Raw genomic sequence first — 26,778 nt, 5'->3', positions numbered from 1 at the left:
TATTTTCACATTTGCTTTTTTGTTCAGTATGCTGTATGACATCTAAAGAATATTTTTGTTGTTATTTTATTTTGGCTGTTATAATTTATGCACATACAGTGGATGCATTCACTTTTGTTTAGTTAAATAACAGATTTGTTGAGATCTTTAACTTATCTTTTTAAGTAAGGTTTCTTTAACATGTTTTTTTATCATCTTAAATGTGTGATGGCAGTAGGTCCCGCCAGAGCAGAATATGACGGATTACCTCAGTTTACTCCTGTGCAGCTGAAAACTGCTGGAAAAAGTTCTCTAAAAGCTAACTCAATGTTGCATCTTGCATCTTAGTATAGATGTCATACCACCTGTGTGTTTCTGGATTCGGTCGTTACATGTCACAGGGTGATGGTGTTCTTATTTCGGGAAAGGTGACCGAACATCTCAGCGTTGCGGACCAGGCTCTATTACCTCAAAGGGCCCGAGTTCTCTTGCCTCTGTCTCAATCTATTTCTCATCCTGGCAGCAGTCAGGCAAGTGCTTCTTCAGGCAGTAACACAGATGGTCTGAGGGTGATTGTAATTTAAAACCCTCCAGGGAACCAACCCTTCAAGAGGACCATTGTTCCTCATGCACCCCACAACCAGTTGTGCTGCCAAAAAAAATGGATCCATCGGAGAGTGAGGAATACCTGAATCAGATCCAGGGCTAAAGTGCAGATTTCCATTGTGTCCTGAGCCCTTGAGATTAGACAATTGGTTTCTCGGAGTGGTCTTGGTTTCCTACTTCTCAAAAATGCATAAGGAACTTGCCAAGTTGTGGATGATACATTTTACTGACAGAAACTGACCTGCTAGCTCTTTCTCCCTCACCACACTTGACGGTGCTTACGTGGCCTGTGAAGAAACTGCCTCCATGATTCAGAAGTTCTGAAAAAGTTAAAACCACGCTGAGATTAATTTTCAGCAGTCAAACTGAAGGGCATGTACTTTCATGTGTCAATCCTTTTATGCCACAGACCATTTCTACAGTTGGTAGAACATGTATATAAGTAGAAGGTCCTGCCCTTTGGGCTATCCCTCTGCTTAAATTCATTCAATGGCAGAAGAGCAATACCACTGAAACAATTTTAGAGGTACCTGGGAAATATGGCATCTGCAGCGGGCATTGGGGGAAAGCATATTTGCACAGGCTCCATGGCCAGTGTGTCTGTGCCAAGTGTTCCTCGGTCAGGAGTAGTGTGGTAGCGTGAAAGCTGTAACAGCTGGCAGTGTGAGGATTCTGAAGACACAAACAAGTCTATCTGAGTGACTTCTAAACATTTCTATATCAGCTGGATCTTCTAGGGATAGAGTCTCCTCAGAAACTTCCTACTCCAAGAGAGAAGGTGGCAGGTGAGTGACGGGACGGGAGTGCAGACTAATGGTCGCAGTGTTGTCCATACGGACCAGCATGTGCTTGCCTTGTAAGTACCCTTTGCGACGCTTCAAGGCTAGGCAAACCTCTAGGCAATTGATATGGTGTAAGGTTTGGTCACAGGGTGAAGGTTTGGCAGCAGGCTGGTGCCGCGCTTCCATGCCCACTTTGGGACTCAACCAGTGCTGAAGCAGTCTCATATGAAACTGAGACCCCTATTGGGCAGTGAACCAATATCCTCCTGTGTTCTCATCTCAAATGGATAGTAGCACTGAGAGACCCCAACTAGTGTATGCTTGCTAAACTGCTCAAGAGTTTTCTGACTGTAGCCACTGTCAAGTTCCTTCTTTCCCTCTGTAGCCAAACAAGGTAGATTGTCTGTTGCCAGGCCCTCACTTGGTGAATCCATGAGAACAGGGAGAGTGTTGGGTCCTACATGTAGTGACCTAAGTTGATTTCATATGTGTTTTCTCCATGGTATAGCTTCAAACCTGTATTTCCCCAGCAGACATCTCTGCCGTTTCTTAAGAGGGAGACAATCACCTCTCTCTTCCATATGTACAATCTTCCATATGTACCTTAATGGTTTTCTGAAAGCTTAAGTGATTCTGAAACCTCTTTGGAAACAATCTGTGGCGCTAAGTATCCCCATTTTCTTCAATCATCAACATGATGTCAGGAGTGACTAACTGAATATGAAATGCCTTGGTTACTTATGTCACCCTCGTCCCCCGAATAAGGGAATGGAGACATCACGGAATGGAGTATATAAGAGACATTTCCTGCACATTAAGGGAAAGGGTTAGCCCTTATTTGTATTATTTTTATGCCATTATAAGTCGGCAAAATTGCAATTGCACATGTATTGTGCCATTTTGTCATTCTCATTTCACATCCTTCATTTAGTCTGTTTGTAAGGAGGCATCCAGTGTATTCTTTGTGCCGTTAAATCATCCACAATGCTTTACACACATTACAGTTTGCTAAAAAGAAATTGGCACTGAGCTCGTACAATTTCTTTTGTATCGCAAGAAGATTTTGGAGATGAAGACATATGTTTTCTATGGTGGCAGAGAGAGTTCAATGAGCTGCAACTTAAGAAAAACATATGCAAAAAGAAAATGCACTAGAAAATTATAAAAACATCATCAGTTCAACAGTGCATATGCTATAAATACTCCCAACATGCCTAAACATGGAAATGCAATGCAATAACAGAAACAAACTTCCCAACCAATACCAGTAACATTTTGCCAGTACAACAGACCACAACTGGAGAACCCCTACAATGTCAAATTCCAATTGCTCTCATAAATGTTGTTGTTATAAAATGTAGTTATATGCACATTTGTACTTGCACAAACTATTCGGAGGGTTGTCACGTGTGTAGTTACAGAAATATTGCAGATTTAGATACTATGTACCAATGTGCACACTGTGGTTACATACTATGTACCCATCTAGTTACTATGTAAATACATAGGTATTAGGGCCACTTAATGTAAAGTTGGACTCATATACAAAAATGCAACAAAAATCACATAAAACAGCTTTAACAAACCCATTACAATGTCCTATTGAAAATATAATCCATTAAATGCAACAAAACATTACATATAAAGTATGAAGTATCATGTGTGTTCTTTTAATTTAATTTCATGGAGGGCTCAGGAATATTGCAACTTCCTTTTAGGTATACAAATGTCATTAAAATGTCTACAGATTTAAATCATATGACTCAATTTACAGTTGGATTTGTTTGTATATAGACTTACATTATGCTGAGCATGAAGTTAAAACTTCCACACTTCCACACTTGTAAAATAAGGCAATCTGTGTTATTAAAGAGACGTGATGTTAAGAAAGTGGTAAATGTGTAATTCCTATAATCCACAAACAGCAGGCAACATGACAGTGATTCACAGTGTTTACATTTATCCTAATAATCTCTCCACTGGGATTATTTGGAAGTCTCTAGGCCAGTTAGACCACACGTTAAATTATAATTAATAATAATTAATCACCTGTCAAAGCAGGCCATTAATGACATCTTATTTTAACAGCATTACAGGCTTCTATGTTCTCTTTTTTCTTTGATGACTATTATTGAGCATTGTCTCTCTGGACATTTACTGTGTAATTCCTTGGTGACAATCAATGAAATAAATTGTAAATATTATAAAAGCCATTATTTTGTTGCTGATGAACAGTAAAAACATGTAAACAGTTGCCATAAAAGTGTATTTCCCCAGAGTCCTAATTTGCTACTTGTTGTTCTTGGTCCCTAAAGAGGCAGTCCTCCTTCATGATCACGGAGTGACATTTTGTTTATCAAACATTATTTTGTTTCTACACGTCTCTGTGTCTCTAAGTGGCTCATTATCAGGTGAGGTGTGACAGGTAAAAACGTTACCCTGGAGCAAAAACACTTTCAATCAAAGATAATGCAACTCTTGCTCAGAAGTTTGAAAACACTTACACATACGTCAAAAGATTGTTGTTCTCGATTCTAAAGTGTTACCGAAATCATTCATCATATTCATACCATCAATTGCTACACAGCTGTCTGAAATAACAGATTCTGATTGGTTAATTATAACATTTAGTGTAGTGGTCATGTCCTAGACCCAAGTGAAAAACCACACGAGTATTAGGCCCATTTGGATGCTTTGTGACAGTTTTTGAGATTAATACTATTTTATAATACCATTACTGTTTCAAAATGTTACTTTAGGTGTTTGTAATAACTTCCTTTTGCAACCTAGTGTTAATTTTAGCCATATAATGCATACCTAGTTGTATTTGTATTAGCCTATTATTACACTACACCAGTTTAGCATTTCTCATGTAAAAAACCTTTATTCTTTCTTTCTTTCTTTTTTTTTTTAAAGAACCCAATAGTATTTATTTCATTAGCTAAATGTTTTATTTGTGATTATTTATGGTAAACAAGAAGGGGGTCTCCAAAGTAATAAAATTTCACAAGACCACATACAGTTGCTTTAACATGTTGTATTGTATTAATATCATATGCTGCCTTATTGTTCCAATAACTTCTCAGAAACAACCAAAGTCATCATTGAAAGTTCTAAAAAGATGTTAAATTAACCCAGAAGGTGCATCCCAAATAGAGTACTTCAGCGCTATTCTATGACGTTTTTTAGCATAAATACTGCGTTTAAATTCACAAAACTCCAAAAGGAAAAAGTGCACTTCAAATACCTGGATGATGCACTTAAATAATTAAAAACAAAGTGTGGAATGTCGAACACTTTAAGCACTCATCTGTAGTTTTAATTATGTCATGAAGTGGAATGAGGGTGAACGAAGGAACTGTGTGAATGCATTTTACTAAATGAAAAAAATTACTAAATTACTAAATAAACACACTTTGGAACTGAAAGCCATGGACATGAGCTCTGCAATCACAAAAACGAGAGCAAAACAATTGAACATGTTGAGGTACGTAGTTATTTTATTAGATAATTCGATAACTATTGATTTTAAACTCTTGATAAAAAAAGTAATTACTGTAATTGTGAATATCAGAATCACAAGCAGTGATATCAAAATCAAACAAGAATTAATTATTACTCTATAAATGTTATTTTAAAAGATCCTAGAAAGGGCCTACCAGACTTTGTCTACATGGTGTCAACTGTGTTTGACCAAAAACAAACAAAAAACAAATGTAGAGATGTATATTTAATTAATTGAACACTTGATTATCTGTTAATAGAAAAAAAAAATCTATTAAAAATTGGGGAAGGTGAAAAAGTGACCAGTGTATAAAGTGCCAATATGCATCTGATATCACGTCATGTAACTATTATACCTATTATGCCAAGATATAACAAGTGGACAATAAAAATAGTTAATAAAGCTTTTTTTTAAGGTCATAAAGCCATTGCCCTTCTAAACAAAACTTTTTAATGATGTTTTGATCTACAGTACTCAAGGTGATGGGAGACAGGATTCTCCCAGGTGTCAGAGCTGTTTGTACATGGTCTCCTGTGCATCAACAATTAGTCATCTATTATGAGTGCTGCTAATTAACAACTAAAGTTTGACAAACAGTCATTCTGAAACATAAACACTCTTAATCTTTGAATCAAAAGTGATGCAACTCGTGCTAAAAGTTTTTATTATAAAGTTTTACAGTAGTAGAAAATACATCAGTCATCAATGATTACATTATCTTTAGTAATAAAAGTTATCAACGGAATACAGTAATTTTCTTATTCCTTATTTAGATTTTTTAAAAAAAACCATTATATAAATTTTGGGGTATTTATATTAAACAGCTAACCTTTCATGGGTGAATTAATAAAAACAATTAATATTTCATTATCTTACATGTCTAAGATATTTCATTTTCTATCTTATACTATATTTACAATCCATATGGAATAGTTAAGAATGAAGATTTTTATTGTGTGTTTTGGTGTAGCAATATATAAGGTATTAGATGTATTAATAATATTTTGAAGAAATCAACTCTGTAGAGAGAGACTGGATATGAGAACAAATCTGTGTGATCATTGTATTGAACACCGCTGTACTTTCAAACATCATATATAAAAGCAGCTAGCCTTGACTTGAAGAATCCTTAGGCCTTGTCCCAAATGGCAATCTAAACTATTGCTGTCTTCGTATGAGTCCACACCTTCATGTTAAAATGCTGCAGAATTTGCATATATTGGCTGCAAATGAGGCTGCTTCTGAAAGCAAATATGATGCATGAGACATGCTATGGTCTCAAATACTTATCAGACATGTGTAGGAAGTGGCCTTCATTTGTGACAGGGCGGTCCCCATTTCACATCCTTCATTCGGTCAGTTTGGAAAAACCAACAGGCGTATCCTAGGCATCCTTCAGTCATCCACACTTTTTGCGGAAATCCAGAAGATTTTGCGAGCAAGATGTTCTGCAACTTAAGAAAAACACATGCAAATAGAAAAAGCACCATCAAACGGAAACATCAGTTTGATGTATGTTTTTTTGAGTATTTGCAGCATGTGTGTATGCAGCATGTAAATACAGTATATAAAAAAATATGATTTAAATCAAAAACTTAAAACATATATGACTAGCATTTTATTTGGAAAAGGACCCTATAGCACTGAAGAAGGCCTGGACAAGGATGCAGCCTTCTCTGAGAAACATTTCATTCTGCCAGTTATGAACAATGCATCAGGTGCATCCTTCTCATCCTTCAATCACCCATAACCCTTTATTCTAATTCAGAAAAAAAAGCTGAAAACACTGCTTCGAACTGCTCAAAAAACACAAGCTGGTGATGCTTGGTCAAAACTACATGTAAATGTAATTAGAATCCAAACATGCATAAAACAAACCCATTGCAATGTTTATTGAAACTATAATCTATTAAATGCAATTAACAAAATATTAAGCATTAAGTTTCTGTGTATGTTTTTTTTTTATTTACTTTGCAATGCTTGTTTAGTTTTATGGAGGCTTGGCACTATAACCGTTATCTAACGTCATCTAAAGATGTCTAAAAAAATCCCAATCCTCTGTCACCGATACTTTGTATATTAGGTTTATATTTAAGACATGCATAGAGTGAGAAGTTACAGCTTGAAAACTGATGAAGGAAATAGATGTGTATACATTTTATGTAGAATATGTGATAAAATAAAGACAGTCTGGAAAGGAAATCTGTAAATGTGTAATTTCACTTACTCCACAGACTACATGACTCATTCACAGTGTTAACACTTATCTTAATAATCTCTCCCCTGGGATTATTTGGAAGTCTCTAGGCCAATTATGCCACAAATTGATTTATCTGTTAATAATTTAGCACATCTCTAAGGTATATGAATTATTAAGCTATAACAAGTATCTTCTGCTTAGGTGTCAATAAACAAAGCAAGGTTTTCTTGCATGATTGCATAAGATGGTCATTGGTCATGGATCACCGGTCAAAGCAGGCCATTAATCACATCTTGCTTTAACAGCATTACAGGCCTCAGTCTTTTTCATTTGTCTTTATTATAGAGCAGTGTCTCTCTAGACCTTTATTGTGTAATTGCTACAGTAGGTGACATTCAATGAAATGAATTGCAAACGTCATAAATTATTTTGTTGCTGATGAACAGTAAAACATTTGCTGATGAAAAGTGCAAACATTTGCCATAAAAAAAGTGTCTTTCCTCCAGCGTCCTAATTTGCTACTGGCTGTTCTTGGTCCCTGAAGAGACAGGTCTCCTTCATGATCACGGAGTGACATTTCTACATGTCTCTGTGTCTCTTAGTGGCTTATTATCCGGTGAGGTGTGACAAATAACAATGTTTCCCTAGAGCAAAAACACTTTCAATGAAAGATGATGCAACTCTTGAAAACACTCATACAGAACTTTCTACACTGACCAAAACTAAATTATAAGTCATTAACAGTAAAGTAACTGACATGTTTTTTTTCACTTGTGCTAAACAGGTAAATCGGTATTGTTGTCACATTATTTGTTGTCACATTCAGACTCTTTTAGAATAATGCATTAATGCAAGATATGTATGTAATTATGAAGTGCCACTAAAACCATGCAACAAGTTAGGGAGCACATAAAGGGAGCAATGAGTCATCATATTTATTGAAAGGTCAGCACCCTTCATTGTGTTCAGGAAAACTTTACGATTCAATTATTTTATTGCAGAATAAGTATACTGTGTAAAACTGCTTATTGCTTATTTAAATTAATTAAACAGTGTAATCTCTTACATAAACAGACAATTAAATGTTTCTTTTAAAGTGGAAAGTACCGAAAATCAAAATGTGTACATAAATCTCTGTAAAACATTGTACGTCACTATGCAGTAGGCCTCAGTGTTTCCATACAAGTTCTATCTTCATGCCTACATATGTCATGTAAGAAGTGGGGGGAAAACCTGCATGCATATCCATTCTATTTGTTCTATTTTGATCTGTTATATTATAGTCTTGTCAGCAAACTACAGTTTATGAGATTAATACTGTTTTATAATATTGTTACTATTTTAAAACACAACTTCAGGTGTTTTCTGTCATATAAGACAGTGATATATTTACAAAAGTGAATTACACTTAACTGTAGGAGGTTCCAAATTAATCAAAATTCACACAGGGACTTATCTACACATGTGATGTTTGTAAAGCAAAGCACTATATTATAAAAAAATACAAATAAAGAACAACATATTATAAAGAATATACAGATCGTCCCAGTGTATTGAACTGTTTAATCAAATAGATCCAAAACTTATTTTTTTATTATAAACATTTATATAAATATTTATTATAAACAATCTTGAGTCTGTTTTGAGTCACAGTTTGATTGAAGGATCTTCAGCGAATGATCAGTTGAATTTTATTTAAGAAGTAATTATGTAAATATGTTGATATTTCTGAATGTATACACACGTTGGGACTATGGACGTAAGCTCTATGGATGTCCAGCAGTTAGCATGCTAATTGCATGTTTTTGGGGGTTTTTTGTGTACATAGAAAAAGTCTTAGATCTTAGAAAAGACTGGGGTAAAAACAAAACATTTGCATTTATAATTTTGTTCAGTGTAAATGTGTGTTGGAAGTTTGTGTACACATCCATCCTATAATGATAAATCCACCCAGAGCTTTTTTAATTTTTTAAATCCCTATTTCAAAATTCTCTTTCTGTGTCCACCTCTTAACTGAACCAAGACCAGTGCAAATAAGTGCCTGTTTAGTGTTACGAATGAGAAGTCTGAGACGTGTGGATCCATTATCTTTTATTTAGCAAAGGCATGGTCAAATCAGGCAATGAGAACTCGGACTGGATATCCGCCCTGGCTAACGGTTCCATCTTGTGCTAGGGTTCAGGAGTGGTTGCCATCTTGGCAGAGGGATCAAGGGTGGTAGCCATCTTGTGCAGTGGCTCTGGGGAGGTGGCCATCTTGTGCAGTGGCTCAGGGCAGGTGGCCCTCTTGTGCAGTGGTTCTGGGTTGGCGGCCACCTTGGGCAGCAGCTCAGGGAAGGTGGCCATCTTGTGCTAGGGTTCAGGTGTGGTAGCCATCTTGGCCGAGGGATCAGGGGTGATAGCCATCTTGTTCAGTGGCTCTGGGGACGTGGCCATCTTGTGCATTGGCTCAGGCATGGTAGCCATCTTGGCTGAGGGATCAGGTGTGGTAGCCATCTTGGCTGAGGGATCAGGTGTGGTAGCCATCTTGTGCAGTGGCTCTGGGAAGGCAGCCATCTTGTGTAGTGGCGCTGGGGAGGTGGCCATCTTGTGCAGAGGCTCAGGTGTGGTAGCCATTTTGGCTGAGGGATCAGGTGTGGTAGCCATCTTGTGAACGGGCTCCGCTGGCACAGGGGTCGAAGTGGTGTCCTCTTCCTATGCAATACCCAGCGTGAATCCTGACCCCACAGATATTAAGGCAAATTCCACAAACTGTGCAAGCAACTCCCGTGGACCCTCACGAACAAGTTGTGTCCTGAGTGGTTGATATATTCCCTCACAAAAAAAGTCAATCAATAAATAGTCTTGTAAGTCTTAGTGGTAAGCAAGGTCTAGCTTTTCTTAAATATAATTTTCAAGTGATCGGGTGCCCTGCTTGAGGGTCTACAATGACATAGCGAGGCACATACCTAGCCATGGTTCGGATGAAAAGCTGATGGATCCTGGTTTGATGTAGCATTCTGTTACAAATGAGGGGTCTGAGGCATGTGGATCCGTTAGCAGGCTTTTATTAAGCAAAGGCATAGTCAAATCAGGCAGATGTCCAACACAGCAAACAGGAGTATAAGAGGCAACAACAAAATCCAAAAACAGGCAGAGGTCCGGTCAGGCAGCAAACAATTAAAACAAATAAAACGAATAAAAAAGTCAGGCAGGGTCAAAACCAAAGAATGTAAAACCAAGGCAAGAATGAACAAGGTTTATACTAACAATAATGCTACATGTAGGAGAATGACCTGCTTCAGGATTTATAGTCCAGGAAGGAAAATAACAAGAAGTAACAGCAGAGGAATGATCACAGGTCATGCAAAGGTAAGGGCTCTCTCTGCTGGCTTGGCGTAAAATTTGGATAGAATAGAAATAATAAATCTAGTGTTAATTTTTAAAGAACAGATGGCAGTTCGAGAATAATTATGCAAATGTTAGAGGGTCAAGGGTGTGTGAGTTTTAATAAAATGAAGACAGATAGGTACAATATTATTAGATTAAATTAAAATTAAAATGCAATTTTAATTTAAATTATTAAATTAAATTAGATTAAATAGCAATAGTTTATTCCACTATTAACACAAAAGTGGTTGAGTGCATTTGTTCAGTAACCACAATTGCAAACAATATACTGTAGTCTGAGATCTCATGAAAGAAGACAGACTGGCTGAATGACACTTTCATATAAATTGCACAGTGTGCAGTGTTTTAAATATTTTTTAAATGTTTCTAGAGTGATTCATGTATTAATAAAGGATTTTTAATATTTCGGAACTGTAAGAAGTGCCTTGAAGTTCATTTTTTATTGTACAGCAAATACAGAGATAACAAAAGAAAAAAACAGATCTCGGACATACTCATGTGAAAATGGGTCCACGGTTTACATTATTTTCATATGAGCGTAACATGACATTTGGATAGATGAAACCAGGGTAACATGAAACATGTCAGCATAATACTGACTGCTCACAAAAAATGCATTCAAATAGCTTGTACATTTCTTGATCTAATTTGTTGTTTGACTCTTGGGGTCGGTAATTAATTACATATAAGGAATATAACAGAGTGAATTTAACTATTTTATGCTTGTACACTTTTATTTTCCACATAATAATGAATCTATAAACATTCATGAACTATTTTCTGCTCATACACTTTTAATTTCCACAAAATGAATCTATAAACATTTATGAAAAAATATGGTAATGTTTTAGGTAATGCAATTCCTAATGATGGAAGAACACAAACAATCATTGATGTCATTTTAAAATGTTCTTTCTAATTGGCATAATTTTGTTCTTAAGCAGTTTTCGAATTAAGACTCTGATTTCAGCTGTGTTTAAAACATAAATAATAGGATTTAACATTGGTGGAAGAGTAAATGAAAGAGATAGGCTGACGATTCTTGCATTGGGAGTAATATAAGTAAATGATGAAGCAATAAACATGCATATTATAGGAAGAAAAAATGTTACGACCAACAAAAGATGAGAAACACAGGTCTTCAGTGCTTTTAAACGTGCTTCCCAAGTTGTAATTTTACTTAAGGCAAAAAAAATGCCCAGATATGATAAGACTATAATGAACACTGGTGCTATAAGAAACAAAGCTGCAATGAGGTTTGTTAAAAACAAATTAAGGCTGTTGTTGTTGCATGCCAACCTTGACACTGGTCCATAATCACAATAAAAACTCTGTACCACATTCGATTTACAGAACGAAAGTTGGTTCATCAAAGATGTTGACAGAGCCACGAGAGAAGAGTTAAACATCCATAATACTACAAACATTAAAGACATGACAGTATTATTCACTATTGCGTGATATCTTAATGGCAAACAAATTGCAATGAAGCGATCAAATGCCAAAACAACAAGAGTGGTACTTTGCACAGAAATAAAGAGGTTCACAAAAAACATGTTAGCCAAGCAAGCATTGTAGGACATGTACTGTGAGTCAGAAAAAAAAGCATTCATCATGTTAGGAATCCATGCATTAGTTTCACCAAGATCAGCCAAGGCCAAGTTAAACACACCAATGTACTTTGGACAGTGCAGACTTCGTTCAAGAGCTATAATGAGAAGGACTATAGAGTTCCCAATTACAGCGATAAAATATGCAATCAATAAAAAAATACAATAATAATTGCTGTATGGTATACCTGAAAGTCCAACAATGAAAAAGTATTCAGGATGAACAATAGACATATTCTGGAAAAAAGCATTTGTAGAACTCATGGCAGCTTTGTATTTGTTTGTTTTAACAAGCTGAAAATAGGAATTACCATGAAGACAAACAGAATATATTCACAAAATTGTCATCTTACTCTTCTAACAATCTTAAACATAATACATAGAGCTTACAATTATGCATCTATACATAAAGTTTCTGCATAATATTTAAATCACACTTGTACACTTGAAGTTGTAGAGCCAGAGCAAATGATGATTGAACAATTATGAGCGGCTTTGAATGAATTGCTCAGCTGTAAATGCCCATCCTTATTCTCTTATGTAGCAAAGGTCTTTGGACATTTGTGACTTTGAATCCAGTTATATCTTCTGATTCACCTCTAGAGAGATTTCAGACAACACAATGATGTAATACTATTATGCTCATTTAAGCATCTTGCCACTGCTTTATGTTTGTTCGATTTTTTTAATTAATCCAGGGATTTAGCAGCAACGTAAACCTTAAAGGTGGAGGTGGACAGCCAATACTCCAACCCTTGCTGCGAGAATGAAAAGAATGGTTCTGATCGAACATTTCTGGGGGTCATCGTTGTGAAAGGAATATCTTTTGATGAACAGGCTCCATTTTAGTGCATAGGCCTGTCTTGTGTTGCAATGCCCAACTTGGGCCTTGGCTATGGAGCCAGTGCTGGAGCAGTCTCGTATGGAGAAGACTAAGTGAGACTACCGCTGTAACTGCAGCTATATGCCACAGGAGAAGAATTTAAGAATTTCAGTGGAACCACTGTCATGCCTGATGAAGTCTTGAGCATTTTCCTGGTTGAGGCCTCCTGTCTGGCCGACCGTATTCAGCTACATATCTTAAATGCAGCTTGTCAAATATACAGTTCAAAACTCGTAGATCCAAGATAGGTCAAAACCCACCACTTTTCTTGGGCACAAGAAAAAATAGGGACTGTAAAACACCGACCTTATATCAGCTGGAGGTACCAACTCTATCGCATTATTTGCCTGCAGGACCACATTTTTTGCATGCAAGACAGGGGAATAGACAGCCTTGCCTACTTTTGGTGTTTATAAATAAGTGATACAAAGACTCTTAGGCTTAATGCCTGTAAGACCAAATTGTAGTTGATTTTAGTATCATCATGAAGTGGTGCCTGTAAAGATACAAGTTCAAAATACAGAAAAATTAAGACATTTTTTATTAAATCTGAGGGCTTTGACAGCAACGGAAGTACCATGTTTACAGGCATTTATAGCTTAATATGATGTAAATTATGTCTATTACTGAAATGTGTAAGAGGAACCCATGCAAAATGTATGTTATGTAAAAAATTGACAACCGTTTTTGAACTCTGGGTGGTTGCCATTATTTTATGTGCACAGTACATTCTGCGTCAAATAGTTGTATTTGGTGAGCTTTATACTGCCAAACAACTCAAAATAAACAGAGGGGCCTTAAACGGAACCCTGGGTATTAAGACTTGTATGGATTAATACAATGTAAATTATGTTGTGGTCACAAGATATTAATTAGTTAGAATGTCATATTAGCTTGTCATATTAGTCACATTAGATTGTTTGGTTGAGGTAAGAATTTATTCAGAAAGTCATTGGTCATTGAATCAGCTGAAGTATATCAATGACATTTTGCTTTACATTTTACATTTTTCTTTTTTTCTTTCCTAATTGCTGGGTGACATTCAAAAAAAGATTTGTAAACATCATAAAAGCAATTATTTTGTTCCTGATAAATAGTCAGTGACATTCAAACTGTTGCCATAAAAAGTGTCTTTACTCCAGAGTCTTAATTTGCTACTTGTTCTTTGTCCCTAAAGAGGCAGTCCTCCTTTATGATCACTGAGTGACATTTTGTTTATCATGTCATCATAACATTATTTTGTTTGTACATGTCTCTGTGCCTTAACGTGGCTCATTAATAAGGTAAAGTTTGAAAAAACAAAGAGATACCCTAGAGCAAAAACCCTTTCAATCAAAGATGATGTAACTTTTGTTCAGGTTACAAAACAATTAAACAAAACAAATAAAACTTTCTACATTGAGCACAACTAAATTATAAATCATTATTAGAAAAGTAACTGGTGTATGTGATTTACTTTCATTTATTTGTGCTAAACCGATAATAATTATTATTGTCATAATACTTACTTCAGAAATGAAATTCCCATCACATGTGGGACTAGAGGAGGAGCAGCACTAATGCAGTACTAATGCTAACTGATTGATTAAATGTCACACAGATTTGAATGAGTTCTGTTGTCACACATAACAGATTCACAGACAGAGTGTGCATTTAAAAAAGCTCCAACATCTGATCTGGATATGAACTGAGAAAATAAAATAAAAAACAAACAAACAATTAAAAAACAGACTAATATAAGCATAATCTTTGTTAAAATCTATGTGGTGTCCTGGTGGCCTGCATACAGTAGCTAGTACAAACATGACAGGGGATTTATCATTAGCATGTGTTTCTCTGGATAATGTTATATGCAGCGCCATAATTTTAAACAAGTTTTACTTAAAGTCTGCCCTCTGAGAAGTACTGAGAATATTGCAATAAATTTTAGCAACACCTCCCCCTTTACCTTTTGGATGTGGTTAATTTTTATAGCAGTAATTTTGGGAGGTAAACCCATTTAAAGTAATGTATTTATCTGGTTTTAGTATGGTTTCGGTCACACAAAGCAAATCTAGGTCCCAGTCATTGATGAAATAATTTATTTAAAGTGCTTTCACAAAAAAGGATCTGATATTCAGTAAGCCAAGTTTTACCATTTACCTCTCTGTATTATAAACAGTTTTTATTTGTTGAACATCAATTAAATTGTTGGTTTTTTTTATTTGGTTTGGACATTTTTAATGTTTCCTAGCTTTATGTGCTGAGAATGAACTGCCTTCTGTGACGTGTGGCATGGTTGGTTTAGCCAGTCTGTCTGCTTCCTGACCTGGGCCCTAGTTAGTCAAGTACGAGCTCTAAGACTATTTCTATACATATTTCTAGCGAGAAGAGCGGCACCACCCCAAAAGGGATGAAGACCATTTCTTTTCAACAGGTCAGGTCTGCTCAAAAACTCTTCCAATTGTGTATGAAACCTATGTTATTCTGTGGACATCACTTAGAAATTCAGCCATTGAGACCCAGCAGTCTGCTGTGTATCTTATCAACCTAGTAAGCAGGGAGGGGACCAGAGGCTCCTGGTAAACGATGGACTATGGTGGCTGGTGTCTCTATATTAACGTTCCATACAACAGAATCGCCAATTACTGGAGCACTTTCATCAGGTCTCTCTGTGGGTGTGTCACCTAGTGGGGAGAACCTGTTTGACGTTCTGATCAGAACAGAACACGACTAGTGTGCCTCACAGACACCCAGTTGTCCCAGTCACATCCAAAGCAGTTTCTACAGCCTACTTTCTTACGGTCCTCAATTAAAGTTTGGATGTGTGTCTCTAATCCTAAATAAACCAGCCTATTTCGATTGCATTTATCACATGTGAATCCCTGGTCGCTGACAGAGAGAGATAAATTATACATTTGGCAAGCGATGCAGGTGATAAGGCAAGGAGAAGCCACTGATTTACTGTGAGTGACAGATGAGTTACTTCTCTTGTTTGCTAAACTTGGAGTGATCGAGCATGAAGGAGCAGAAAAGGAAAACGAGTGGAGTAAAGTTAAAAGTTGAGTTAGGTGTGAAATATGAAATTTTGGCACAATTTCTATATGATAAAAAAAATCTTGAGGTATACAAGGTATACAAATTCAAATAATGCCTTTTAAAAATAAATGAATGGTTTGGCAATTTTATGTGCTCCAAATTGTGACAACAGATATTCTGTGTGTTCTGTGTATTAAAAATGGTTACTTTGTTTTTATCTTGAGTTGCATGTGTTTGCACATTAAAATGTAATCTGTAGGTCACACTTAAAGGTAAGAAACTTTAAGTAAAATATGTGGTTGTAAACCTGTACATTCTTGTAAAAAAATAAATATAACAGGCAGAGGTTTATTAACAGTTAGATCGGCAAACAAGTTTAAGGGATTTCCAAATAGCAAAGGCAGTCAAACAGGCAATGGGTCTTAAAACAAATATCAATCCAGGTTACCAGAATACAAGGATGATCCGAAGAGACAATGGTCAGAATAAGAAGGCAAGGTCATACGCAAGATGAGAGAATCATGAGAGAATCATGAGAGAATCATGAGAGAATCATGAGAGAACCGCTTAGTAAGGCAGTGAATCTGGCAAAACTTTACGACAAGCATTCTGTGTGCTCTGGCTTTATGCTGGGCAAACAGGAAATGAGCGCAGAGGGATTGGACACGAGTCAGTACTCGGGTGATGGCTCCCTCTGCTGGCATGGCGTTACAATTCTAGTGTTGGGCGATATGGTCATTTGATTTGTCTAAAAGATGTGTCTTTTTAGCACTCTTGACATCATTTGTGAATAAAGGTTTGTCACCTTTCAGTTAAATTTTGTTATAGGCTTAGTTTTAGAGTCCATTTTTTATAAACATTTCCAATGAGTAGAAGAAGTCTCATTTGTATGTATGTGTGGAAGTGAGGTGAAAAAACAGGGCAATTTGATAATAATATGCTGCCTAATAATAATAATAATAATAATAATAATAATAATAATAATAATAGTTTTATACATCAATAGGAGAATGACTATCAACAAAGACATCTGGTATCGCCACAACCCTAGTACATTGACTTTAAGACAATCAGTACTTCTATGTTGAGTGATTGGTTGAATGAAAAAAACTGATAAATAATTCCAGTATAATGCACTGACAGTAGGCCTCATGACAGTGATTCATAGTGCTAACACTTATTTTAATAATCTCCCCACTGGGATTATTTGGATTTTGCTCTAGGCCAATTATTCTTCTTTTTATCAATTTATTCCAATATATGTGATTATGGCACTGTTTTAAATTCAGGTATGCAAAAATCTGGAAAAAATCCCCAAAATTCAGCAGAGCTGGGAGTTAACAGGTAAAGTTTTACAAAAATGTACCATACTTTCATTTTACTGCTGGTTATGTATTCTCTATTTAATCATGTATGTGACGAATAAAAATCTCGAATATTGGGTTATTTGCAACATATTCCCTTATTCATGTATCAGATTATCTAGAGAAACTGATACTTTGCAGTGCTACTTTTAGAGAGGTTACACTAAATAAATGTGATAACAAAAGATTCACTTGTATAGACATTATTTATCAATGAACAGAATTAAATTAAGTTGCATCAATAAATTAATATCTTAGTGCATGCTTAGATTGTATTATTTATTGTACAGCAAATACAAAAATAACTAAGTTTAAAAGAAAATAAAAAGAGACATGTCGCAACAGTAAAAAGAAAAAAAGAACAATAAAACAATAAAAAGAACTTCATAAGCAGATCTCAGGCATACTTGTGTCAAAATGGATTCTTGCTTTGCATTATTTGAATGATATGTGCATATTAACAAATGGTTAACAGTTAAAAGCATTTGGATAGATGAAACCAGGGTAACATGATATATGTCAGCATAATATTGACTGCTCACAAAAATGCATTCAAATAGCAACAATAAATTAATTTTTTTGTAATCTTGGTGTCAGTAATTAAGAACATGGTACATACTGTACACACTTAAAATCAGATGTATTAATTCATAAAAAAACAACAACGGTATATCATATATGTCAACATAACGAACCTAAAAACACAAGAAAAAAATAGTTTCATTCCTACTGTTGAAGGAAAACAAACAATCATTACAGTCATTTTAAAAATTTCTTTCTAATTGGAACAATTCTATTTTTAAGCAGTTTTCGAATTAAGACTCTGATTTCAGCTGTGTTTAAAACATAAATGATAGGATTTAACATTGGTGGAAGACTAAATGAAAGAGATCCACTGATGACTCTAACATTGGGAGTGAGAGAAATAATTGATGAAGCAATAAACATGCATATTACAGGAAGAAAGAATATTCCGACCAACAAAAGGTGACAAACACAGGTCTTCAGTGCTTTTAAACGTGCTTCCCAAGTTGTAATTTTACTTAGAGCAAAAAAAATGCCCAGATATGATAAGACTATAATAAACACAGGTGCTATAAGAAACAAAGCTGCAATGAGGTTTGTTATGAACATATTAATGCTGTTGTCGTTGCATGCCAACCTCAACACTGGTCCATAATCACAGTAATAACTCTGTACCACATTAGATTTACAGAATGAAAGTCGGGTCATCAAAGATGTCGACAGAGCCACAACAGAAGAGTTAAACATCCATATTACTACAAACACTATAGACATGACCGTATTATTCACTATTGCGTGATATCTTAACGGCAAACAAATAGCAATAAAGCGATCAAATGCCAAAACAACAAGAGATGCACTTTGCACAGTAATAAAAATGTTAACAAAGAACATGTTAGCCAAGCAAGCATTGTAGGACACATACTGAGAGTCAGAAAAAAAAATCTTCATCATATTTGGAATCACTGCATTAGTTTCACCAAGATCAGCCAAGGCCAAGTTAAACACACCAATGTACTTTGGACTGTGCAGACTTTGTTCAAGAGCTATAATGAGAAGGACTACAGAGTTCCCAATTACAGCGATAACATATGTGAAACATAAAAAAATATAGTAATACATGCTGTATGGTGTACCTGAAAGTCCACTGATGAAAAAGTATTCAGGACGAACAATAGACATATTTTGTACAAAACTCGGATTTGAAGAACTCATGTCAGCTTTGTGTTTGATGTTCTGAACAAGCTGAAAATGGAAATTACCATGAAGACATAAAACCAAATTTAAAGAATTCACAACATTTTCATATTACTCTTCTAAAAATCTTACGCATTTATCTGAAGTTTCTGCAAAATATTTAAATCACAGAACTGTATATGACTATATAAAGTTTTAATGTCTTTAAATGTCTGAACACTTATGAGCTGCTTTGAATGAAATTGCTCACCCTTAATCTTTTATGTTGGAAAGATCACTGGATATTTGCATAATTGAATCCAAATATATTTTCTGATTCATCTCTTGAGACATTTTAGACAACACAATGATGTAATACTTTATGCTAAAGTAAACATCTGGTCACTGCTAGTCCTTTGCGATTGTGCATACAGAACGCACTGCAGCACAGTGTAGCAGGAACCAGATTTCATTGATAGTTTGAAGAGACAGAGAGAGGTAGTTTTTTTCACTTTTCGTAGTGCTTTGTCAGCTATAATAGGCCTACAAGTGATTTATTTTGTTTGTGTGTGTCCAGGTTTTTTGTTTGTTTCTCTAGATAAACTGATACATGAATTAAGGAAGGAGATCCTAAATTTCATTTCCACTAGTGATTTTCAGTTAAATATAGAAATAACAAAGAGTTGAGACATTGCAACAGATAGGTAACAAAAAGAACCATATAAGCAGAACTCGAGTGTCGATGGTAATTAAGAACACATTACAAGCTGCATATCGCAACACACATTAAGTCTCAAATACCTACATGTTAGGAATATAGCAAGAGTGAATTTATCAAATGAACTATTTTATACACTTATTTTCTATATAATGAATTTATGAAAAAAAAAAATTTTGTATATAAGAATTCAAAGAATAATTACCCTCATTTTGAAATGTTCTTTCTATTTGGCACAATTCTGTTTTTAAGCAGTTTTTTAATTAAGACTCTAATTTCAGCTGTGTTTAAAACATAAATAATAGGATTTAACATTGGTGGAAGAGACAATGAAAGAGATCCACTGATGACTCTGGCATTGAGAGTAAGAGGAGAAATTAATGAAGCAATGATAATGCTTATGATAGGCACATCTGTTCATTCATAGATGTTAAAAATAAGATGTCTAAAAGATGTGTCTTTTTAGCACTCTTGACATAAAAGGTTTATCACCTTTCAGTTAAATTTTGTTATAGGCTTAGTTTTAGAGACCATTTTTTAAAATATTTCCAATGAGTAGGAGAAGTCTCATTTGTATGTATGTGCGGAACTGAGGTGAAAAAACAGGGCAATTTAGCAATAATATGCTGCATAATAATAATAATAATAATAATAATGGTTTTATACATCAATAGGAGAATGACTATCAACAAAGACATCTGGTATTGGCACAACCCTAGTACATTGACTTTAAGACAATCAGTACTTCTATGTTGAGTGATTGGTTGAATGAAAAAAACTGATAAATAATTCCAGTATAATGCACTGACAGTAGGCCTCATGACAGTGATTCATAGTGCTAACACTTATTTTAATAATCTCCCCACTGGGATTATTTGGATTTTGCTCTAGGCCAATTATTCTTCTTTTTATCAATTTACTCCAATATATGTGATTATGGCACTGTATTAAATTCAGGTATGCAAAAATGTGGAAAAAATCCCCAAAATTCAGCAGAGCTCAAGGGGAGTTAACAGGTAAAGTTTTACAAAAATTTACCATACTTTCATTTTACTGCTGGTTATGTATTCTCTATTTAATCATGTATGTGACAAATAAAAATCTTGAATATTGGGTTATTTGCAATATATTCCCTTATTCATATATCAGATTATCTAGAGAAACTGATACTTTGCAGTGCTACTTTTAGAGAGGTTATACTAAATAAATGTGATAACAAAAATAAAAAAAATCTGATTCACTTGTTTCGACATTATTGATCAATGAACAGGATTAAATTAAGTTGAATCAATAAATTAATATCTTAGTACATGCTTAGATTGTATTATTTATTGTACAGCAAATACAAAAATAACTGTCGCAACAGTAAAAATAAAAAATAACAATAAAACAATAAAAAGAACTTCATAAGCAGATCTCAGGCATACTTGTGTCAAAATGGATTCTTGGTTTGCATTATTTGAATGATATGTGCATATTAACAAATGGTTAACAGTTAAAAGCATTTGGATAGATGAAACCAGGGTAACATGATATATGTCAGCATAATATTGACTGCTCACAAAAATGCATTCAAATAGCAACAATAAATTATTTTTGTTTATTTTTTGTAATCTTGGTGTCAGTAATTAAGAACACGGTACATACTGTACACACTTAAAATCAGATGTATTCATTCATAAAAAAATAAACAGTATATCATAGATATATGTATATTCATTTTTATTGTCAACATAATGAACCTAAAACACAAGAAAAAAATAGTTTCATTCCTACTGTTGAAAGAAAACAAACAATCATTACAGTCATTTTAAAAATTTCTTTCTAATTGGAACAATTCTATTTTTAAGCAGTTTTCGAATTAAGACTCTGATTTCAGCTGTGTTTAAAACATAAATGATAGGATTTAACATTGGTGGAAGACTAAATGAAAGAGATCCACTGATGACTCTAACATTGGGAGTGAGAGAAATAATTGATGAAGCAATAAACATGCATATTACAGGAAGAAAGAATATTCCGACCAACAAAAGATGAGAAACACAGGTCTTCAGTGCTTTTAAACGTGCTTCCCAAGTTGTAATTTTACTTAGAGCAAAAAAAATGCCCAGATATGATAAGACTATAATAAACACTGGTGCTACAAGGAACAAAACTGCACTAAGGTTTGTTATGAACATATTAATGCTGTTGTCGTTGCATGCCAACCTCAACACTGGTCCATAATCACAGTAATAACTCTGTACCACATTAGATTTACAGAATGAAAGTCGGGTCATCAAAGATGTTGACAGAGCCACAACAGAAGAGTTAAACATCCATATTACTACAAACACTATAGACATGACAGTATTATTCACTATGGCATGATATCTTAACGGCAAACAAATAGCAATAAAGCGATCAAATGCCAAAACAACAAGAGATGCACTTTGCACAGTAATAAAAATGTTAACAAAGAACATGTTAGCCAAGCAAGCATTGTAGGACACATACTGAGAGTCAGAAAAAAAAATCTTCATCATATTTGGAATCACTGCATTAGTTTCACCAAGATCAGCCAAGGCCAAGTTAAACACACCAATGTACTTTGGACTGTGCAGACTTTGTTCAAGAGCTATAATGAGAAGGACTACAGAGTTCCCAATTACAGCGATAACATATGTGAAACATAAAAAAATATAGTAATACATGCTGTATGGTGTACCTGAAAGTCCACTGATGAAAAAGTATTCAGGACGAACAATAGACATATTTTGTACAAAACTCGGATTTGAAGAACTCATGTCAGCTTTGTGTTTGATGTTCTGAACAAGCTGAAAATGGAAATTACCATGAAGACATAAAACAAAATTTAAAGAATTCACAAAATTTTCATATTACTCTTCTAAAAACCGTACGCATTTATCTGAAGTTTCTGCAAAGTATTTAAATCACAGAACTGTATATTACTATATAAAGTTTTAATGTCTTTAAATGTCTGAACACTTATGAGCTGCTTTGAATGAAATTGCTCACCCTTAATCTTTTATGTTGGAAAGATCATTGGATATTTGCATAATTGAATCCAAATATATTTTCTGATTCATCTCTTGAGACATTTTAGACAACACAATGATGTAATGCTTTATGCTAAAGTAAACATCTGGCCACTGCTAGTCCTTGCAAGTTTATTTTACTTTTAGTAGTGCTTTGTCAGTTATAATAGGCCTACAAGTGATTTATTTTGTTTGTGTGTGTCCAGGTTTTTTGTATGTCTTTTTTTGTTTGTTTCTCTAGATAAACTGATACATGAATTAAGGAAGGAAATCCTAAATTTCATTTCCACTAGTGATTTTAAGTTCTTAAATGAATCATTCTTTTGAGCCTGGTCTCAGGAAGTAACCAGTTGAGCCGGTTCACAAATCAAGCTGAATCAAACTTTAGTTCCAGGTTGATGATGCCAGACGCACAGCCAAAGTAGTATGTCCAACTCAGAAAGGGCGGAATGAGCTAGTTGAACCAAATGTTAAAGTTTGCCAAGGGTTACCGAGGACTCAAATAGAACCAAATGAGCCGTGGCAAAGTTTGACAAAGATTATCAAAGAGTGTACTGGCAATATTATTATTATGACTGAAAACATTTTGAATATTTAAAACGTTTTTAAGACTGGTTTATTCATGTAGAACATGTCTGCGTTTGTGCATCAGTTTCTGCAATGTATGCTGTAGGTGAAACTTTTCTGAATCTCATCCAAGATATAGGCTAATAAATCAGTCGCATCTATCATAAAGGATCTGTGCATGAAACTGACCACAAACACGGCAATAATCAGCAATATGGGTTCACACAAATAACCTTTTTATTTAAATATTTCAACATATGTTGACTCAAATTACTTCGTCTGAATTGCATTTTAGGACAACTGACATGATGTGGTAGTATTTCAAGCATTTGCTGCACAGTGCCTGCTGGTGTATAACGCCGTGCAGAACAACTGCTGGATCTGCATTTTTTCACTCCACTTTTTTTTGTTCCAGCACTACCAGTCCATTTTTTTATCTGTCATAGATGGGGCTAGTCTGATAGTTTGCCCACTGCAAACCAGTACATTCAATCGCTTTGCACAGCTGCTGAAATATATCTTTTTTCGTACAAACAGTGTAACATCTTACACAAATTCAGCTGTTAATGGACAAATGAATGATCACCCCCCACTGACTATTGACAGCTCGACTATCGAGAGTCAGCAGCACTCTGTGACTTCTATCACAGAGGACCTCACCTGCACCACCAGGACCTTATCACTCTCCAAGAAGGCACAACAGCATCTAAACTTTCTCTGTTTAGTCTCCCTGCACCCATCCTCAACACCTTCTACAGGGGCATCAATAAATTAATATCTTAATTCATGTTTAGCTTTAATTCTTTATTGTACAGTAAATATAGAAATAGAGACATTGCAACAGATAGATAACATAAAGAACCATATAAGCAGTGTAAATGGATCCTTGGTTTGCATTACATGAATAATATGAATATATGAAGAAACATGACAGTTGATAGCATTTGGGTAGGTGAATCCTTATGGTAACATGAAATATGGTAGCATAATACAGACTGCTTGTACAAATAGCTTTTACAATTATCTTTAGTCTTTTTTTGTCTATTTGTTTGTCTTGGGGTCAGTAATTAAGAACACATTACAAACTGCATATCGCAACACACATTAAGTCTCAAATACCTACATGTTAGGAATGTAGCAGAGTGAATTTATGAATTGAACTATTTTCATACAGTTATTTTCTATATAATGAATTTATGAAAAATATATATATATTTTTATATAGAAGACCTCAAACAATAATTACCCTCATTTTGAAATGTTCTTTCTATATGGCACAATTCTGTTTTTAAGCAGTTTTTTAATTAAGACTCTAATTTCAGCTGTGTTTAAAACATAAATAATAGGATTTAACATTGGTGGAAGAGACAATGAAAGAGATCCACTGATGACTCTGGCATTGAGAGTAAGAGGAGAAATTAATGAAGCAATGATAATGCTTATGATAGGCAGAAAGTAAGATACGACCAACAAAAGGTGAGAAACACAGGTCTTCAGTGCTTTTAAACGTGCTTCCCAAGTTGTAATTTTACTTAAAGCAAAAACAATACCCATATATGACAGGAGTATAATGAGCAATGGTGCAACAAGGAACAAAGCTACAATGAGGTTTTTTACAAACATATGAACGCTGCTGACGTTGCATGCCATCCCAAACACTGCTCCATAATCACAGTAATAACTCTGTACCACATTAGATTTACAGAATGAAAGTTGGTTCATCAAAGACACTGCCAGGGCCACCAGAGAAGTGTTAAATGCCCATATTACTACAAACACAAAAGAAATTACATTATTATTCACTATGGCATGATATCTTAATGGCAAACAAATTGCAACGTAGCGGTCAAATGCCAGAACAACAAGAGTGGCACTTTGCAGAGTAACAAAGAGATTCACAAAAAACATGTTAGCCATGCAAGCATTGTAGGACATGTACTGTGAGTCAGAAAAAAAAATCTTCATTGTGTTAGGAATCCATGCATTAGTTTCACCAAGATCAGCCAAGGCCAAGTTAAACACACCAATGTACTTTGGACAGTGCAGACTTCGATGCAGAGCAATAATAAGGAGGACTACAGAGTTCCCAATTACAGCAATAAGATATGTGATGCATAAAAAAATATAGTAATAACTGCTGTATGGTGTACCTGAAAGTCCAGTGATGAAAAAGTATTCTGGATGAACAATAGACATATTCTGGACAAAGCTTGCATTTAAAGAATTCATTGCAGCTTTGTGCTTGATGTTTTAAAGCTGAAAATAGAAATCATCATAAAGATTGCAAGATCACAAAATTTAGGTAATTCATAAAACAGCAACTACATATATAAAGTTTCTGCATAATATTTAAATCACAAACCTGTATACATGAAGTTTTAGAGCCGGAGCACACAATGACAAGTCTAAACACTAGTGAGTGGCTTTCAATATTACTTAACTGTAAATGCTCATCCCTATTCTCTTATGTTATAAAGACCACTTTACCTCATTGAATCCAAATATATCTTCTTGATCATCTCTTGAGAGATTTCAAACACAATGATGTAATACTATGCTGAAGTAAATGTTCTGGCCATAGCTTTAGTTTTGGTAGATTTTCCTTTTTTACCAGTTTGCAAACATGCCACAGAATGTTCTCATTAATGAAAATTATGTCACAGTAACTCAAGGATATAGTTCATTTTGAGTCTATAATGTAACACTGGCCACTGCAGTGCAACTGGCAACTGCAGTTACTAGTTGTCCATGCACTGGGCTTTACAGCAAGTGGTGGAAATTGATGAGATCCACTAAGGGGTAAATTCAAATATGCATACCCTTATAAAGCAAACAGCATTGGGCTCATTAGTCAAAAATATAATTTAATACTCACATTAAAATGTACTTCTAAATGTAATTTTTCAGGTAGGCCTAACTGTGTGCGTTTTTTGTTTTTTGACATAAGGGAGGCTGTTGTTGTAATGAATGAGAGGTCTGATGCGTGCGGATCCATTCGCAGGCTTTTATTGGCTGAAGGCATGGTCAAAGCAGGCAGACGTCGAAACACAGCAAACAGGAGTATAAGAGGCAAGCCAACAACGGAATCCAAAAAACTGGCAGAGGTCGGGTCAGGCAGCAAACAATCAAAGAATCAAAAGACAGGCAGGGTCAAAACCAAAGAATCTATGACAAGGGAAACACAAGGCTAGGCTAACTAGAAACAAACAAACAAACAATGCAACCTGAAGGTGAGGGGCCTGCTTCAGAATTTATAGTCTTAAAACAGGAAGTAGCAGCAGAGGGAGTGATCACAGATCATCCAGATGTACGGGCTCCTTCTGCTGGCTTGGTGACATAGCCCCCTCCTAGGAGCGGGAGTTTGGGAGGAGGTTCCAGTGGAGGACAAGACCCCAGGAGGGGGTAAGCAGAAGAAGTC

The 26,778-nt window shown here is 35.1% G+C and overlaps 4 protein-coding genes across 4 annotated transcripts; all 4 read right to left on the bottom strand.

Moving 5' to 3' along the window:
• Window positions 1-11,357: 11,357 nt before the first annotated feature.
• On the bottom strand, window positions 11,358-12,371 carry LOC122359258 (olfactory receptor 52E8-like). The gene has a single exon (XM_043259567.1). It carries the CDS (start codon window positions 12,333-12,335, stop codon window positions 11,358-11,360), a length of 978 nt encoding a protein of 325 aa, XP_043115502.1. The 5' UTR covers window positions 12,336-12,371.
• Window positions 12,372-18,095: 5,724 nt separating this feature from the next.
• Window positions 18,096-19,112, bottom strand: LOC122359245 (olfactory receptor 51A4-like). Its single transcript, XM_043259550.1, has one exon. It carries the CDS (start codon window positions 19,074-19,076, stop codon window positions 18,096-18,098), a length of 981 nt encoding a protein of 326 aa, XP_043115485.1. The 5' UTR covers window positions 19,077-19,112.
• Window positions 19,113-21,560: 2,448 nt separating this feature from the next.
• On the bottom strand, window positions 21,561-22,577 carry LOC122359253 (olfactory receptor 52E8-like). The gene has a single exon (XM_043259557.1). The coding sequence runs from the start codon at window positions 22,539-22,541 to the stop codon at window positions 21,561-21,563; it is 981 nt and encodes a 326-aa protein (XP_043115492.1). The 5' UTR covers window positions 22,542-22,577.
• Window positions 22,578-24,608: 2,031 nt separating this feature from the next.
• Window positions 24,609-25,592, bottom strand: LOC122358512 (olfactory receptor 52E4-like). The gene has a single exon (XM_043258350.1). It carries the CDS (start codon window positions 25,587-25,589, stop codon window positions 24,609-24,611), a length of 981 nt encoding a protein of 326 aa, XP_043114285.1. The 5' UTR covers window positions 25,590-25,592.
• Between the last annotated feature and the right edge of the window lie 1,186 nt (window positions 25,593-26,778).

Source organism: Puntigrus tetrazona, chromosome 15 (assembly GCF_018831695.1).
Source record: "Puntigrus tetrazona isolate hp1 chromosome 15, ASM1883169v1, whole genome shotgun sequence".
Lineage (NCBI taxonomy): Eukaryota > Metazoa > Chordata > Actinopteri > Cypriniformes > Cyprinidae > Puntigrus > Puntigrus tetrazona.
Note: the sequence above shows the minus strand (reverse complement) of the source record. Positions and strands in the feature narration are given on the sequence as shown.